Here is an 18,989-nt window from a genome sequence, read left to right on the forward strand (position 1 = left end):
CATAGAAAAAAAAAAAAAAAAAAACAAGACAAAGCTTGGAGTAGCAACAATGTCAATGTGTGTAGTAGTAACTTAAACATATTATTACCATAACTAACAATAATATTGCACCAATCACGCTCCCTAATGTGAGCTTCAATTTTTGGGAAGAAAATAATTGCAGTCATTTGGGAATTTTGGATAACTTTGCAGAGGGAGAGAAGAAGTATAAGGAATTGAATCTCTTGTGATATAAACCTTATTTGACAGTTTCACATTGTTGATGTTGAAGAATTGTGAATGATGGGCTTATGTTGTCACTTTTAAGCAGAAAAATAACTATTGCTCTTTGGCAGCGTAACTTTATAACCACAATATCTCATCTGAGAGTAATAAGCACTACTTGCTTTCTTCAATATGTGTCAAAAAAAAAATTTCACATTGCAGTGAACAAACACGAATTCTGAACCCAACAAAATGAGAAGGGACATTGAGAGTACAAAAACAATGTTCCATAAGAAAGATCAAATTCTAAATGTGTCAATGAATCAAAATAAAGACAGAACTTTTTGTATGAACCAGTGATTCATGTACCAATGGTCACAAGAGACTCTCTCTAGTGTACATGATGGGAGACTTTCTCTAATCACACTTTGCCTTTTCTTTGGTTTGGTAAAGATTGTGAATTGGTTCTATTAAAAAAAATTAGGCTTGTTGATCAAGGTAAAAATGAGTATCCCACATGTTATCTTGCTTTTTTTTCTCAAAATTTAGAAAAATTAAAAGAAAAATTATGGGGATCATTGGTACAAAGCAAAAGCACACGACGAATTTATAGAAACCAACATCAGAACCAACCAAGAACATAATCTACTACAATTATTAGAACCAACCAAGAACAGAGTCTACTACGATTATTAGAACCAACCAAGAACAGAGTCTACGAGACTTTGAAACAAAGAGAGATCAGAAAGAGAAAACCATCATGAAAGGGATTCAAAGACACACACATACACAACAAACAACTCCAAACAAAAGGGTTTAGGGTTTAACAAATTATTATTTTTTCTTTAAGAAGTCCGAACATTTGGTTTTCCAGTTCAGTGTCGTTCGGTTTAAATGTTATTTTTTATTTGGTTTGGAGTTAGAACTGAAATTTTTTTTTTGTTCAAATTGGTTTGGAGATATTTTGGTTCGATTTTTTGGATTAGTTATTGAATACGAATAATGAATCTTGGTTTATGTTCGATTGCAGTTTGGTTTTGCTTGTTCACAATCTCGATTCTGGACGCTACCTTGAGCCTGGTTTTAAATTGACCTTTCAGTTGGTTTGATTTTAAATTTTTTTGGTTTGACCGCATAATGGAGTTTAATCTCAGCTGTCGGATCAAGCTTTTTCTTTGCTCTTAATACTTGAATCTGTATAAGATTAGGCTTGTTGATCAAGGTAAAAATGAGTATCCACGTGTTATTTTTTTCCCAAAATTTTGAAAAAGTTAAAAAAATTATGGTGATCGATACGGAGAAAAACACATGACGAATTTATAGAAACCAACATCATAACCAATCAAGAACACAAAGTCTACGATTATTGTGAAAATTGAGATCATTAACTCTTAAATTCAAAATTTTGAATGTTATTTCAAAAATGAATTTGTCTAACCTTCATAATATTGCAAACATGCAAATTTTGTACTGAAGACAATAATTTGTCATTTTTTTTAATGAACTTCAGTTATCCAAGTCAAGAGTATAAGATTATCATCAAAATATTAATTTTATAATAATTTTTTTTAACGATGTAGGTTTTGAAAACAATATTTATATTAATCAACCAATATTAATTTATCTATTTATTATAAACATACTAAGTTAGGTCTGCCGAAATACAATGGTATAAGAAAATATGTTAGCCTGTTAATGGCAACAGATTTTTTATTATGCAAAATCTACTTTTTAAGCCATTTACGATTATAACAAAATAGATTTTCTATAATTTAGGAAAACCAGATTTTAGAGGATTTTGACAATTCCTTCCTAAAATCCAAAAATTTGTGGGGTTTTCAACGGTACTTTTTTATTTCTATTTTTCATATAAAATGAAATAAGTATATGTTGACCAAAATAATTAAATAAGTATATATAAAAACAAAAACTAATCAAGTTACCATTCAAGATTTTGTAAAAACTAAAATCTACATCAAAAATCAAAAATTACAAAAACCAAAAACCAAAAACAAAATCTAGAACTCATTTAAAAACCAACAAACATTCATGGCCTTAAATTTTTAGTAGTATTACAATATTGATTTTACATTTTATTTGTTATAAAAATTTAGAGTTCACACACTCCATCCTGCAATACAATTTAACAGTATTACATCATAATAAAATTAGATTTTAATTATATGCACTCAATCCCAAATTGTAGGACTTATAATTTTCATATCAAAAGAATATGTGTATTATATCTAATTTATATTTTACTTAGTATTAATAATTAAAAATTAATAAAACATAATTTTCAATGAAAAAATGAAAACAAATATTATCTCATATTTGAAAAACTAACATTAATATATTTGTTCCAAATATCGTAATCTCATACATAATAATTTAATACTTGTCTAACTAATTTTAAAATAAATCTATACTAATATTATAATAAATAGTCCAAAATTCATATAAGTTCATTATTATTTTTTTCAAAAATTATGTTATCCTGAAATTAGAAGAAAAAACTGAAATTAATGTACATAAACATAAGAAAGAACAAATCAGATTTTTCTTCTAATTTCAGGATAACATAATTTTTGAAAGAAATAATAATGAACTTATATGAATTTTGGAATATTTATTATAATATTAGTATAGATTTATTTTAAAATTAGATATTTTATAGAATTTTGTAGAATTTTGCCAAAGCTGAAGAGAAAAATGAGATATTTTATAGAATTTTGCTGTAATTTTACTTTATAATTTGGAATATCATCATAAAAATTAGACAACCTAGAAGTGACCGTAATTCTAGTGGCAAATGATAAGTAATATTTTATTTAAAAAATAAATCAAAATTATTATGAGAGAAAAGATATTGTTTAGATTTACGACAATTCTATAAAATCTAAACCCTAATTCTCATTTGTCAACCCAGACCGATATGTAATCTTTTTTAATGGTAAAATCTAAATTTTAATTCTCATTTATCAATTCAAACCGACATATAATTTTGTTTAATTGTAAAATCTAAACCCTATTTATAAACCTAAATCGATATATAACCTAATAAATCAAAATTAAGTAATTTATATATTAGTTTTAAATTCAAACTGATATTTAAACTTATTTATTATAAAGTCTACAAATATTTTGTCTCCTTACTTAGTTTTGGTTTTATAATTTATAATTTTGATTTTTTTTTAAATGAAATATTACTTCACATATTTTCATTGGTTTATCAAAAAGAAGGTGAACAAAGGGATCCCTAAAGGTGAACTCAAGTATTTTTCATATTTAATTCACCGTGTAAATTCCTATACAGAAGTTTTAAGTTTATATGACATAATATAAATGGAGTGGTAAATCTTGGGAAACGGTTTTGATTTTATCGAAAGACTTAGGGGGTGTATTCAACTTGACATTTTAAGTGTGAAACGACCGGATCCTTTTTTTTTAATAAATAATAATAAGAAAGATAATATAAACAAATACTCTACAACTAGTGGTCCCATACCCACTAGTCTCATAACCACAATTAAACCAACCAGCAGAAATAATACCAATACCAATAACCAATAAATTATTCAATAACTCATAACTAATAAATTATCCAATAATTAATAACCAATAATTAAAACATAACAATTCCAATATCAACATCAGGAAACATAGAACCAGCAACCTAACAATGTTCTAGTGACCCAACTTTAGCAACCTAACAATGCCACACAACAACCAATCAAGTCTTTAGAACATCCTCCTCTTCGTTGCCTTGATTCCACGATCACACTTTGCCTTTACCTGCACCACAAACACAAATTGCAATGCATGAGTATTTTAAAAACACTCAGTATGGCAATCCTCCCATCTACTGGGCTATACACACAAGCAATAGAGACATCTCTAATCATCAACCAACAATCAATAACTAACAACAACAAACCAAGACTCTGCATCGACCTACACCAACCATGCATCGACCGACACCAACTGGGGTTACATTGACCGACGCAAGCTTGCATCGACTGACACAAGATACAATAGCATTGACCGACACTCACATTGTAATGACCGCCGCAATGCTCGACATTACGCGAAATCCCTAATTGCATCGGCCGACGCCTCCACATGGCATCGACCGATGCTCCTAGGTCAATCCGCGGTGTCCTCGCACTGCATCGACCGACGCACAAAGTGCATCGACCGACGCACATGCCGAGTACCGTTTTCCCAAAGCTTCTCGCCGGATTTTCGTTCCTACAAGCCACAAACTCGATCCCAAGCCACAAGAAAGCCTCACACGATCCTAGATAACGTTCTAACAAGCTACACAACACATAAACACACATATCATAGAATCTCTAGCTTAGATAAGCCATGGTCAAGCACTTACCTTTGCCACAGAAGAAATCCGACCCTAACACAGGAAGAAAACGCTCTTAGGAAGCTCCTACAACGATCTCAGGTACAGATCTCTACAGGAACAGCTTCCAATCTCCAGGATTCCTCAAGAACACTCAAGAACACTACTCTCTCTTTCGTTTCTCTCAAAAACGACTAAACTCGTCGAATGAGACAAAACACGACTTAAGGGTTCTCCTTTACCCAAAACGCAGCGTTTAACTTAAACTCGTCCTCTCAAAACCGGCTATGCATCGATCGACACACCCTGTGCATCGACCGATGCACCTCCCAAACCGGGATTCCAGTTCGCGGATGTTACAAAGTGATTTGTGTATAATTTACAAATACTATATTATTCAATCATGGATTTCAAAAAGTCCATTAAAATCCACTGTTATTGAACTGATGATTTAAAAATCTACTTTAAAATCTACTGTTATTCAAAACAGTTTGTGGATTTAGATTTTAATAAGTTTTAGGGATTCTAGAGGATTTGAAAGTATTTGTCTAGTTAAAAATACAGAAATCCAAATCTCATGGTTTTATGTGGGATTTGAAGGAATTTTACCATAAATCATACTTCCTCTGTTTCAAAATATAAGATGTTTTAGAGAAGTTTTTTGTTTCATAATATAGGATGTTTTCAAGTTTCTATGCAACTTTTAGATTCCTTTAGTATTTTATATTATGCAGTATTGTTTCTGATTGGTTGAACTTGTTAAAAGTAAAAACTTCTTAATATGCGTGTTTTAGTTAAAACATCCTACATTTTGAAACGGAGGGAGTATCAACTTCCCTAAAATCTATTAAAATTCCAAATTTCTTAAATCCCATCGAATCCTTTAAAATCATGGTTTCAATATACCTCTTAATGAATTGGGATTTCCTTATTTGGTCATATCATTTCGGGGGAAAATGATTATTTATGATGAAAAGTACGAGATCCAAGAGAATGATTGAGTTTTTGCAATTCAAAAATCAAAAGAGCGATTAGGTTCAAAGAAATAAAGGATTTCTAATAATCTTGTTTTGTTATTTTAAAGCTCATTTAACATTTTTTTCCAATTATACAAAGGAATTGGACCCGGAGAAAAGTCCCACCAAATCGGGTTTGGTTGAGTAATTGGACCCGGTCCATATTAGCGCATTTAATTTCTTCAAACCCTCTCGCACTTCGTTGTGCGAAAGTATGTCAAAGCTTCCAAATTCAACTTTCTCCTCTTTCAGGATGTCAACTACTTTACCTGCTAAACCCACACGCCTACCCTATAAGATCCTTGTAAAACTTTTTAAAAAATTTTAAAAGTTTTATAAAAACCTTTTAAAACATTGTTAAAACCTTGTAAACCTTTTAGAAAAAAAAAATCTGTTAAAATGCCTATTAAAAAAATTATTTCATTTTGATTGAAGTTTTGGTCTAAACATATTATTTCATTTCGCTTTGATTCGGTTTAATGACATAAAGGAGTTCAATCCTAGCCGTCGCTTCAAGCTTTCTTTGTTTTATTTTAAACGAGTATGTAAATAAGCTTCCTTTGTCTTGAATTTTGGTTTCTTGCTCGATTTAAAAAGCATGTTTTTAAGATAAAAAAAGGCATCAATTTATGTTGATACAAGGGAGGAAAAAAATGTGATGGATCTGATAAACTCATTCAGCAATAGAAATAACAAGACAAAGCTTGGAGTAGCAACAATGTCAATGTGTTTGTAACCTAAACATATTATTACCAGAACTTTAAAAAGTTCTCTCTCACCAAGGCAAAACGCAGAGGGACTATATTACTTACTCGGATAGAGTTTCTTTAAGCTCACCACTCTCACTTAGCTCCATAATGATATCACATCCTCCAATTAGCTCACCTTTGTAGTAAAGCTGAGGAAAAGTTGGCCAGTTTGAGAAATTCTTAATCCCTTGCCTTACTTCTTCATCACTCAAGATATCAAATGATCCGAAACTCACGTTTATTCCTCTCAGTGCTTTAACAACTTTGGAGCTAAATCCGCATTTTGGTTCATCTGGTGAGCCTTTCATGAACAGCATCACTTCGGAGGAGTTTATCAACGCCTTCAACCTATCTTCAAGACTCTGTTCTCCAATGATCCCTTTCTCAGACAAAACCTTTTTCAGCTCACCACTCTTTTGCATCTCCAAGACAATGTCTGACCCACCCATAAGCTCGCCTTTCACGTAGAGCTGAGGATAGCTCGACCAGTTTGAATACACTTTAAGCCCTTGACGAACTTGGTCATCTAAGAGTATATCGAAACTCCCAAACTCGATTTTCTCTTGGTTGAGAATTTCAACCACTTTCCCACTAAACCCACACTTTGGTTCTTCCGGTCTTCCTTTCATAAACAGCATAACTGGTTTGGAATTGACCAGACCTTCAAGCCGAGCCCGGAGGGTCTCACTTAAGCCCGTGTTGCCTGAACTTACCGCTCCTCCTTTTCCAGCTTCATTCTGACTTGCTTTTGAACCAACTGAAGTGATACTAAGATCTTTGAAAGCTTCTTTTAATTCACCACTCTCATGCATCGCTATTGCGATATCAGCTCCACCAAGAAGCTCTCCGTTGCAGTACAGCTGAGGAAACGTTGGCCAGTTAGAGAATTTCTTCAAACCCTCTCTCACATCGTTGTCTGAAAGTATGTCAAAGCTCCCGAACTCAACCTTCTCCTCTTTCAAGATGTCAACTACTTTCCTGCTAAACCCACACCTAGGCTCCTCAGGAGTACCTTTCATGAATAACATGACAGGGTGAGAACTGGTGAGTTTTTCCAAACGGTTCTTGAGACTATCAGGGGTAGATACAGGCTGAGCACGGTCTTGTACAGTAGCTTTCGCATTCTCTTTCACAGTTTCAAGAATCGTTGGCCCAGCAGCCAAACCTAAGCTAGCAGGAGCAGCAGGCTCCGCAGAAGTACTAGAACCAGCAACTTTGCCAACCTTATTAGCTAAACTTGATGGATCTGCCCCTTCAAGTGTATCCACAGTTTTGCCATCCTTCAATAAGAGGAAAATAAACGAATTCACAGTCAATATAATTACCAACTTTCAGAAAAATCACTACAGAGCAGTGACAAAGATTCAAGCTTTGAACAAACTCTCAATGCTATAAAGACAGAAAATTGCAACCAAACAAAGAATGAACAAGTATGATTGCATCAAGTAGTACTGCTAATAATGTCTGCTTCCAACTCAAGAGCTAGATTGTTAGGGGAACCAAACAAAACAAAACAAAACAAGGAATCAAATAAGTATGATTGCATCAAGGAGTACTGCTAATCATGTCTTCTTCCAACTCTAAAGCTAGATTATTTGTGGAATCATCATCATCTTCTTCTTCTACCAGATTAGCTAATCAGTTTAAAGTAATCTAACAGAGAGACACAAACCAATCAAAACAAAAACCCTAAATCCTAAACTTTCGATGAAATCATAGGAAAAAAAGAAACCCATAAATTTACCTTGAAGAAGACGAAATAGGGCACAGCAGCAACAGAGTAAGCCTCAGATATCTCAGGATGCTCCTCAGCTTCGACCTACATAAGAAGAAACCGTAAAAAAAAAAACCATTGAAAGAGAACAAAAGAATTTGATTGGTAAGAAAGAGAGAATAAAAGAGACGAACCCTAAAGAAGTGAGCACGAGGGAAATCGGTAGCGAGATGAGAGAAAACTTGATCCATCTGCTTGGAAGCGTCACACCAAGAAGCCCAGAAGTGAAGCACGACTGGTGCGCCGCTCTGCCGCAAGTTATCAAGCTCCGCCTTTGATGCGACATCCTTCACCGTACCACTCATCTTCCAATAGCAAAGAGATGAATCTTCTTCGATTTAGAAATACTTCTTCCTTCTGTTGCTGGAGGAAGGAACGAGAGGAGAGTTCTGTAAGAAAAAAATAAAAAAAAGTACTTTAGGTTTTTTTTTATGTGATGCTCATTCATTAGTTTACAATATTTATTTAGTTACCCTCTCAATCTATTAAACCTTACGAATTAGGATACTAATTAGAGAAATTGCCACAATCAACCCTCCTCGAATTTTATTCTCATAAAACATTTTGAAGTTTTGAGTCATCAGAATTTGGTTACAATTCTTGTCATTTTAAATTTTAAATTGCCGCAACCAAGGTGAACAATGTATACGTTGAATCTTTGTAAGAGAGAGTGACAAGAATTGTAACCAAATTCTGAAGACTCAAAACTTTAAAATGTTTTATGAGAATAAAATTCACCTTGTTCACCTTGTTCTCAGCGTTGATTCAAACCACGGAAGTAGAACGTGCCAAACGATTCATGATTTTGGAAGCCTTCTCAACCGTTATCTCACCGCAAGCACTCATCTTTGCCTCAAATTCGATGAGGAATCTACAAAACCAACCGAATGTTCAAGTTAAAATAAAACAGTTAAAATCAAAAATTAAAAAAAAATGAGAAAGACGAACTTTGGTCGCAAGCTGTTGAACCCTCCCCTCCCGCATTAACTTTGACATTAACTAATATCTACTCTGGCTTTAGTAAGAAACAACATCTAATTTTTGCATAATAAACATGGAGCTTTTTTAGTTTTTATTAATTTTATAATATTTTACTGTGTGTGTCAAGTAAAAAAATTCTCTAAACATTTTGACAGATAAAAAATCCCATAACACAACTGATAGAAATACCCAATAAATAAATATCATAATCTCAAAGAGATTTTTCTCTCACGCGAGCATTCCTCATTAACATATATATAATCACAGTTTAGTACATCCCATGCACTAATGTGAACATGGTCTCTTAATCTTTTTTGTTTATGGACCTGGTCTATTATCGTTAAAGGACTTGCTTATTTTGTACTAATTAACGTTTGTAACACCCATCATCTCCACCCCCCTTTCTAATTAATTTCAGCTCTATGCCATTGTTGTTATTATAAAAACAATTAACTGAATAATAATTAGATATATCATCATTTTTCACACAAATTTAATAATAAGGCAAAATTTCACTAAAATTTACTTACAAATATACAAGTCAAAATTATAATGATTTCTTAAAATTAATAGAAATATTAATTTCTTAAAATCAATATAGGTAAAATATTCTAAAAAGGCTATAAAAACATATCAATTAATATAACGTTAATAAAAATAAAGAATATATAACTTATTAAACATATAACTTATAACATAATCATATAAAAACGAAATGTTATTTTTATGTTAGTATTATTACCATAATAATTTAAATAACAAGCTTTCAATAGTTATTAAAATGGATTATAAAAAGAAGTATATTATCCATGAAATATCTCTAACTCATTAAAAGAAACTTAAATCCTAATAAATATAGATTTATATATATTCATAAATAAATATAAAAATGACAACAAATTAGGGGATATCATGATGTGTGATTATTTATATATATCTAAGTATGTAAACTAATTAATCTCAACATTTAGTGTGATTATTTATTAAAAAATGGAAATATTGATAATTGAATAAGAATATACGTTCTAATTGTATATTCATTTATGTTCTATTAAAAAGGAATGTGACAATAACCCTTATCATTATAAATAAACTTAGTACCCAAAAAAAATCATAATATATTTAAAATGAGTGATTATTAGATTATGCAAAAAATTTATAGTTACTCGACAAACCATAAATATAAATTTATTTTTTAAAACACACAAACATATATATTTCCATAAATTGTAGCACTTTATAAATATTTTATTTACTACGTTCACATATTTCACAGGTGAAATGTATTCTTACACGAATACGTTGATTTTGGAATTTCATTAACTTTTTCATAATGGCTTTTTTTGGTAATAATCTGTCATTTATAGAAAATATTAACAACCCGACTAACTCAAAAGATTTATATAGCCTAATCAAAAATATTAAATCAGTAAATTAGATTATCTTTAGAAATTTAGTTTAGAATCCGATTGTTACTAACATATAATAAAATTGAATAATTAAACTACCAAATAATTTAGTATATGTTGTTATGGTTACATAAAAAACATGCAAAATTGTTATGATTACAAAATAAAACATAAGAAGATATAAAATTGAATAATTAAACTACCGAGTAATTTAGTATATATTGTTATGGTTACATAAGAAACATGCAAAATTATTATGATTAAAAAATAAAATATAAGAAGATATGAATTTGATTTTTAAACCACACAAAAGACATGTTGCAATAAATAGTAACATTTTATCAATATTTTCTCTACCATAAACGTTTTACACATTCAAAGATTTCATGGATGAAACGTATTTCTTACACGAAAAACGTAGTTTTGAATAAATAAATAAAAAAACTTAAGTTAGATATTATGTTGACACAAACATACATTGGTTATAGGATAATAATTTTACTTATAATATTTTTTTTTAAATCGATTTAACCCGCACATTACCTAGTGGTGATTAATCGTTGAGGAAGAAGATCGTAAATTTCTTTCTATGTCTTTTAAATAAAAGAAAGTTAAAAGTTAAAAACTTAAACCATAAGTCCTAGAAACTGCAATCTATACTCGAAAACCTATAAAAGAAATTGACTATGTTGGTGCGGGATTTAGCACCCCCCAACATACCGATCTAAACCGGAAAGACAATTCAATTGATTAACCGGGAATCAAGTTAAAATCCACTTAATGTTTATTTGAGGCCTGTTCGGAAGAAGGCGGCCTAGCCCGAAGATAAGCCGACTTCCCAATTCGCCTAGTGGCCGATTTCCTTATTTTAGTTCGAATTATAGGGAAAGTTAATATTGTTTGTAATCTAGAGAATGTATAAAGAGGGGGAAGCTCCTTCATTGTAAACATCGAATAATCAAGACAAAAACCCTAATTCTTCATCGTTCTTGAGATAAACCCTAACTTCTTCCTCAAGAGATCTAAATCCTCTTTTAATTTCTAGTTTTGATCGGATTCTTTGAGAGAGATCTTACGTGAATTTGTTCCCCACTCAAACAAATTTATTGTGTGAATTCTAGATTCAACAACCTAATTCTTTTAGATGATATAAAATTTTAGATTTATTCTCAATTATATTGATTACGATAACACTAATCAGAGCCAAGATAGGTGTTCCTGTTTCCCAGCAATTGTTCTCCTGCAGAACGAAATAACCGGAAAATTTACGGTTCGGTTTGACAAAAACTAAAACCAACTTCCAGTTTAGTAGAGAAGATGCAACAATAAGTAAGAATGCATGCCTTCAAGAAGAACGAAATGGTTGTGGCAAGACAACCCAAGAACATTCCAGCTTGAGAAACCTACCATCACTCCCAAAAAAATATCCTAAAACATTCTTCAAAAACCAATAGATTAATCTAGGCACGAGTGTTAAATTTTGTTTTACCAATAGGAGCGTACATCTTCCAGATACATCAACAAGCACGGTACCTAAAATGCCTCCAAACATCTACAAGAATGTGCTTTAAATTTATTAGTAAAACTAAAAATGTATCAATTGGTGACAGCTTGTCCTGTGGGAAGGTTGTTAAAGGGTGGGGACCAGGGTTCGAGGAATGCCTGACGCACCAATAATCTACTGGTAGATTTGGATGAATACTTCCATTTTCACGGTGAGGGGTTACGATCGATGCCCTGCAGGACCAGCTTCGGACCTATGGGGGCAAGCTAGCACTGGGCTAGTGGGGTCAACAGGACGGGTTGTCACATTAAAATCGATTTTTATATGACAACCCGTCCCACAGACCCCACTAGTTCACCGCTAGCCGCCCCAACGGACCCCAAGCTGGCCCTGCAGGACATCAATCATAACCCCTCATCGTGGACATCCAAATCCACCAGTAGGTTATTGGTGCGTCAGGCATTCCTCGAACCCTGGTCCCCACCCTTTATCCACGGTGGGGTCTGCAGGACGGGTTGTCACAGCTCAACCTCTAGATAAGGTTTTCACGGTGACCCACATTAAGTCTCACATACCTCTTGTCCTCGACATGCACAAGATGAACTATGATGCGTGACGTGAATTATTTGAAACCCATTGCTACAGCTTTGGCGTGTATGGGCATCTCGATGGCACTTCCACTCTGGCGAACGATGCGGACATCGCGTGTAAAGAACGTGACAGTATCGTTAAGATGTGGATCTATGGGGCAATTTCCTCCTCTTTCCTCGACACAATCCTAAAGACTCGTAGCAGTGCTTGTGACATATGGATCTCTATCGAAAATCTGTTTTGCGACAACAAGGAGGCACAAGCAATCCAGCTCGACAACGACCTTCGCTCTGTCACCATCGGCGACATAACGGTCCCATCTACTGCCAGAAGCTGAAAACATTATCCGATCTGCTCGCCAACGTCGACTCCCCTGTTACCGAACAATACTTGGGTTCACCCCTAGGGGTGAACCTCTCCATTCACCTCCTTGAAAAATAAGGAACTAAAATCTGTATACATTATTATAAAATTAGAAACTTAAACCATTCTTTTATAAACCCAAACCGACATATAATTTTATTCTACTTGTAAAATCTAAACCCTAACCATCTCATTTGTAAACCCAAACCGTCATATAATTTCGTTCTAATTGTAAAATCTAAACCCTAACCATCTCAAATGTAAACCCAAACAGACATATAATTTCGTTCTAATTGTAAAATCTAAACACTAAGCATCTAATTTGTAAACCCAAACCGACATATAATTTCGTTCTAATTGTAAAATCTAAACCCTAACCACCTCATTTGTAAACCCAAACCGACATATAATTTTGTTTTAATTATAAAATCTAAACCCTAAAAAAATTATTTGTAAACCCAAACCAACATATAATTTTGTTTTAATTGTAAAATCTAAACCCTAAACAATTTATTTGTAAACCTAAACCGACACATAATTTTGTTCTAATTGTAAAATATAAACCAAGCCAATATATAACTTTCCTTAATTAAAAGTATACAGAATTTGTTTCCATAATTGGTTTTGCTTTTTAATTTATTTTTAAAATGAGATAATGTATAAAATATTTTGATTAGTGGAAAAGGAGGAGGTGAACAAATAGGTTCACCTCTAGGGGTGAACCTAAGTATTTTTCTCTATTACCGACCGTGTCATGGTGATGCATATGCTGAATGGACTGTCCGAAAAATTTGACAACATCGTCAATATCATCAAGCATTGCCAACCGTTCCCATCCTTTTCCACTGCCAGATCGATGCTCATAGAGGAAGAACGTCGCCTTGCTAAACAAGTCAAAACCGGGTCGTTTTCATTGGCAAACTCGTCTTGTATGTCTCCACTCCGACCCACCAACAATCCGGGTCTCGCGGCTATGCCCACCGTGACGGCACCAATTATGGACCCAGAGACAACAACAACAACACGGGCTATCGCGGCTACAACAGTGGCAGTAGGGGTCGCGGACGGAGTCGTGGGGGTCACGGTAGGGGACGTGGCCGTCAGCAATGGCCACAACAACACTGGCTGCTGAACCCACAGAATTGGCAAACACAACAACCCTGGTTCGCGACACCAACGCCATACCCACACTGGCCACAGCAAAATTGTATGCAACAACAACCGATGGCCCATTTAACAACCACAAGTCCAACCGCTGGTCTCCTTGGACAGTCCCCGCACGCACCAGCTCCTCAACCTCCGCAGCTTCCTACCAACATGGCTGCCGCATTTGGCACTATGACCATGCAAGATCCCACCGACGCAAGTTGGTACATGGACACTAGAGCCACATCGCATTTGACCGCACAACCAGGTACCTTTCATTCCCTTTTTAATTTAAGCTCATCCCCATCGGTCATTGTTGGTAACGGATCTTCTATTCCCACTAAAGCCATCGGTCGTTCTTTTCTACCATCTAAAACTCGTCCTCTTTACCTTAATAATGTACTTGTTTGTCCCTCCATCATGAAAAATCTTATTTCTGTCCGCCAGTTCACCACCGATAATTCTGTTTCTGTGGAGTTTGATCCGTTTGGCTTTTGTGTTAAGGATTTCCCATCTTAGATACATCTACTCCGATGTAACAGCATCGGTCCTCTCTACTCGGTCCATTCACCACCAGCGGTCGCAACTCCATCCTCACCACCACAAGCTATGGTCACGACGGTCCCTGATTTAATGTTATGGCACCGCCGTCTAGGCCATTTGGGAAACACAACTCTCAACTTCTTCGTTCTTCTCGTTTAATAAATTGTTCTATTATTCATATGTCACTTTGTCATGCATGTCAACTGGGGAAACACATTCGATTACCTTTTGATTCAGTTGTTTCATATGAAATAATTCATTCGGATGTTTGGACCTTTTGAAATAATTCATTCGGATGTTTGGACCTCACCGATTCCTAGCATCAGCGAGAATAAATATTATGTTATTTATTTAGATCATTTCACTCACTTTCTTTGGGTTTTTCCTCTTCGAAATAAATCTGATGTGTTCTCAACCTTCTTAACGTTTATGGCTTACGTTTCTAACCAATTTGGCCGCAGTATCAAATCTCTCCAGTGCGATAATGGTGGTGAATATCAAAACCGACAATTCCTTGATCATATCTCTTCTCATGGCATCATTCCTCGCTTCTCTTGCCCGTACACTTCCCAGCAAAACGGCAAATGCCGAACGTACTCTCCGGACACTTAACAATTATGTTCGGTCATTACTCTTCCAAGCGAGTATGCCACCTACATATTGGGTTGAAGCACTCATGCTAGCTACTCATCTTTTCAACATCCTTCCCTCATCCGCCATTCAAAACGAAAATCTGTTCACCAAGTTTTTTCATAAACCTCCTACATATGATCACCTCCGAGTATTCGAGTGCCTATGTTATGCTGATCTCCTCCCGCTTTCTTCCCATAAACTCGATGCCCGCTCGACAGCTTGCATGTTCCTTGGCTATCCGTCTAATCACAAAGGATATCGCTTCCTAGAGCTCTCCTCTCGCAAGGTAATTATTTCCCGCCATGTTACCTTCGATGAATCCAATTTCCCTTTCTCAAAACAGATCTCTGAAACCACTACTCCCTAAAAAGAGCCCTCCATCCCGCAAACCATCTCCCCACTTCTCCGACAAATAGTTCCTCTACCGCAAACAGCTCCCTTACCACCAACTCCTCCCCCTCCTCCACCAAACATTGCACCAACTTCTCCCCCTCTTCCACCAAACACTGCACCAACTCCTCCCCTTCCTCCGCCAAACATTGCACCACCGCCCCCCTATCGGCGGACATTCTATGCGAACATGCAGTAAAAGCGGTATCACCAAACCTAAACAACCTCTTTCTCTTCATACTGAAACTCTTTCCCCTCTTCCTTTATCTTGTTTAAAAGCTTTAGAAGATCCTAACTGGACACCAGCCATGCATGAGGAATATGCAGCTCAAATTAAAAAGGGAACGTGGGATCTCGTACCGCGTCCCCCTAATGTTAACATTGTGCGTTCTATGTGGTTACACAGGCATAAGTTTGGTGCAGATGGCAAACTCTCTAGGTACAAGGCATAGTTAATAGCCAATGGTAAATCTCAGGAGCTCGGTGTTGATTGTGACAAAAATTTTAGCCCCGTTGTCAAGCCTACCACCATTCGTCTCGTTTTGGAGCTCTCCCTATCTCGCAAATGGCCAATCCATCAGCTCGACGTAAAAAACGCCTTCCTCAATGCGACACTAGGTGAGCCCGTCTACATGCACCAACCTCCTGGCTTCCGTGATCCCTCTAAACCTGACCATTTCTGCCTCCTCAAACGGTCCATCTACAGCCTCAAGCAGTCCCCACGCGCATGTAATCAATGGTTCGCTCAATACGCTCGTCGCATCGGATTCAAATAAAGCAAAGCTAATCAATCCCTGTTCGTCTATCATCATGCGAATGAAACTTCATATCTCCTTCTATATGTCGATGACATTGGCCTCACGACATCGTCCACCGAACTCCTCAACACCATCATTTCTTCCTTAAGCACTGAATTCGAAATGACTGATTCCGGAAAACTCCACTACTTTCTTGGCATTGCAATCACGAGAAATGCTTCAGGCTTGTTTCTCTCTCAACGGAACTACGCCGCCGATATCCTACACCGCGCCAACATGACCAACTGCAGCTCATGCACAACCCCTGCCGACTCACGCACCAAACTAGACGCAGCTGAAGAACCATTTGTTCCTGACCCAACCCTTTACCGCAGTCTTGCCGGAGCACTTCAATACTTGACCTTTACGAGACCTGACATCTCCTTTGCGGTCCAGCAAATATGTCTCTTCATGCATGATCCCCGCGAGACGCATCTCGCTGTACTTAAATGTATCCTCCGCTACATCAAGGGTACTCTCGATTACGGACTCCAGCTCTACCCATCTACCACTTTGGGCAGGTTTCCCATCTACACGACGCTCCACCTCCGGATATTGCATCTTCCACGGGATAACTTGATCTCATGGTCCTCCAAGCGACAACACACCGTCTCTCGCTCCAATGCTGAATCAGAATACCGCGGTGTCGCTAACGTCATCGCCAAGACCACTTAGCTTCACAATATTTTGCTAGATCTACATTGTCCTCTATCGAAAGCAACCTTAGTCTACTGCGACAACCTTAGTGTTGTCTATCTCTCCAACAACCCTGTCCAACACTAACGAACAAAACATATTGAAATAAACATTCACTTTGTACGAGAACGCATCGCTCTCAGCTAGGTTCGCGTTCAACATATCCCATCCTCTCATCAATACGCCGATATCTTCACCAAAGAACTCCCTACTCCTCTATTCACAAATTTTCGATCCAGCCTTAGCATCATCCGAGATGCCGCTACGACTACGGGGGAGTGATAGACTACGATATTCACTTACCATACTTGTAAAGATATTGCTTAGACACTACTCTGTAATCATGTATATATTGTATTGTGAATCAACAGAGAGAGGCATCCAAGTCTTCTAAATAACAACTACCACCACGTCTATGCTCCGCCTCGTTTTCGAATTCAAAGAGTGGATCTATTCGATATCATCATCACTACAGTTCTTGATGCGACGCCGTAAGTCTCTTCCGTGATGGATTTCACGACGGTGGATTCAGCAGATTTCTGCGTCGGTGGCCAGATTCAAAGCGAGAGTAAAAAATCTAGGGCGAGTATTGCCCGGAGATTGGGAGACTTCCTTCTACGACGGCTCGGTCTAGTGTTTACTCAACTTGGGAAGTGGTCGGATCCGAACATATCCGGGTTTTTAACGGGATATGTGTTCGGATTCGGATCCAGATATCCAACCCGTATCCAGATGTTCGACCCGTTCCAAATGTTCGACCCGTATCTAGGCCGTTACAAGTTGTCACTACTTTATTCGACGTTAGGAAAAACCATTTGTTTTCCCTCTCCTTTATCTTCCTTGACTCGTAAGTCTTCTTTTAGTTTAATCATCCTTAGTCAATAACAATTCAACTCAAAGTTCTTATCGGTGGGACTTTGGTCTTGACAATTTTATAGATTCATTTAGCTGAACATTTTGATTGTCACAAGAGTTGAGCCTATCCTAGTCAAAGATAAAATGCAAATGTCGCTCGTGTAGTCGTGTGTACAAGTGGATCTTTAGCATTTTTTCAATTCATTGCCATATCTGAGAAGCAAGGATCACTACATTAGATATATCAAACACAACATATTGTTATATCCCATAATGGAGGAAGGATGGAGGATACGTACATACAAACATAAATCCCTTTTTAATAAAATGGAAGTACACAACATAATTTTTGTAGAATTTATATTTTTAATAAATAGTTACAAATGGTTACAAATAAGTTATAGATAGGTCATAGATTAATCCATATATTAATATTAATCGGTTACACCTAAATACTAAGGGATATTCCAAATTGATAATTGATATATTAATAGTAACAAATAAAATCATGGATATTCCAAACTGTATTTTCAGAAGATTTTATTCCTATATCATGTTGTTTCCAAAAATCTTTAAACACAATATTACAAATTTAGTTTCCACAGATTTTATCGATAGACCACAACGTTAACCAAAGATAGATTACGAAATTGATAGATTGAATGGTTACAAGTTAAATAGTGAGTTACAATATACATTAGGAAATAAAATTTAACTAGTTTTATAGCACAGGTACTTATCTAGAATCATTAACAATATAAAACTTACAAAATATGTGTCTTTTTTCGAGACTTCATATTTAGCATATAATTTATTGCATAATGTTTTATCCAAAAAAATTTTTAAAAACAATCACATAAATTATATTTTAAATAAATATTACAATATAAATAAAATGAATTTCAACCTGTGATCTAGCACGAGTCTCACGAATGGCCGGCCTTCGCAACATACTTAGACGACATAAAACTTGACAGGGAG

General features: G+C 35.5%; 2 protein-coding genes across 2 annotated transcripts; one reads left to right on the top strand and one right to left on the bottom strand.

Annotated features, from left to right (window-relative positions):
• Positions 6,224 to 8,505, bottom strand: LOC104707650 (monothiol glutaredoxin-S17). The gene is made up of 3 exons (XM_010424035.1): positions 8,235 to 8,505; positions 8,071 to 8,145; positions 6,224 to 7,606 (listed from the first exon to the last, which is right to left on the bottom strand). Exons 1-3 carry the CDS (start codon positions 8,403 to 8,405, stop codon positions 6,386 to 6,388), a joined length of 1,467 nt encoding a protein of 488 aa, XP_010422337.1. The 5' UTR covers positions 8,406 to 8,505; the 3' UTR covers positions 6,224 to 6,385.
• On the top strand, positions 16,581 to 17,132 carry LOC109125969 (uncharacterized mitochondrial protein AtMg00810-like). The gene has a single exon (XM_019228795.1). It carries the CDS (start codon positions 16,581 to 16,583, stop codon positions 17,130 to 17,132), a length of 552 nt encoding a protein of 183 aa, XP_019084340.1.

Source organism: Camelina sativa, chromosome 8, assembly GCF_000633955.1.
Source record: "Camelina sativa cultivar DH55 chromosome 8, Cs, whole genome shotgun sequence".
Classification (NCBI taxonomy): Eukaryota; Viridiplantae; Streptophyta; class Magnoliopsida; order Brassicales; family Brassicaceae; genus Camelina; species Camelina sativa.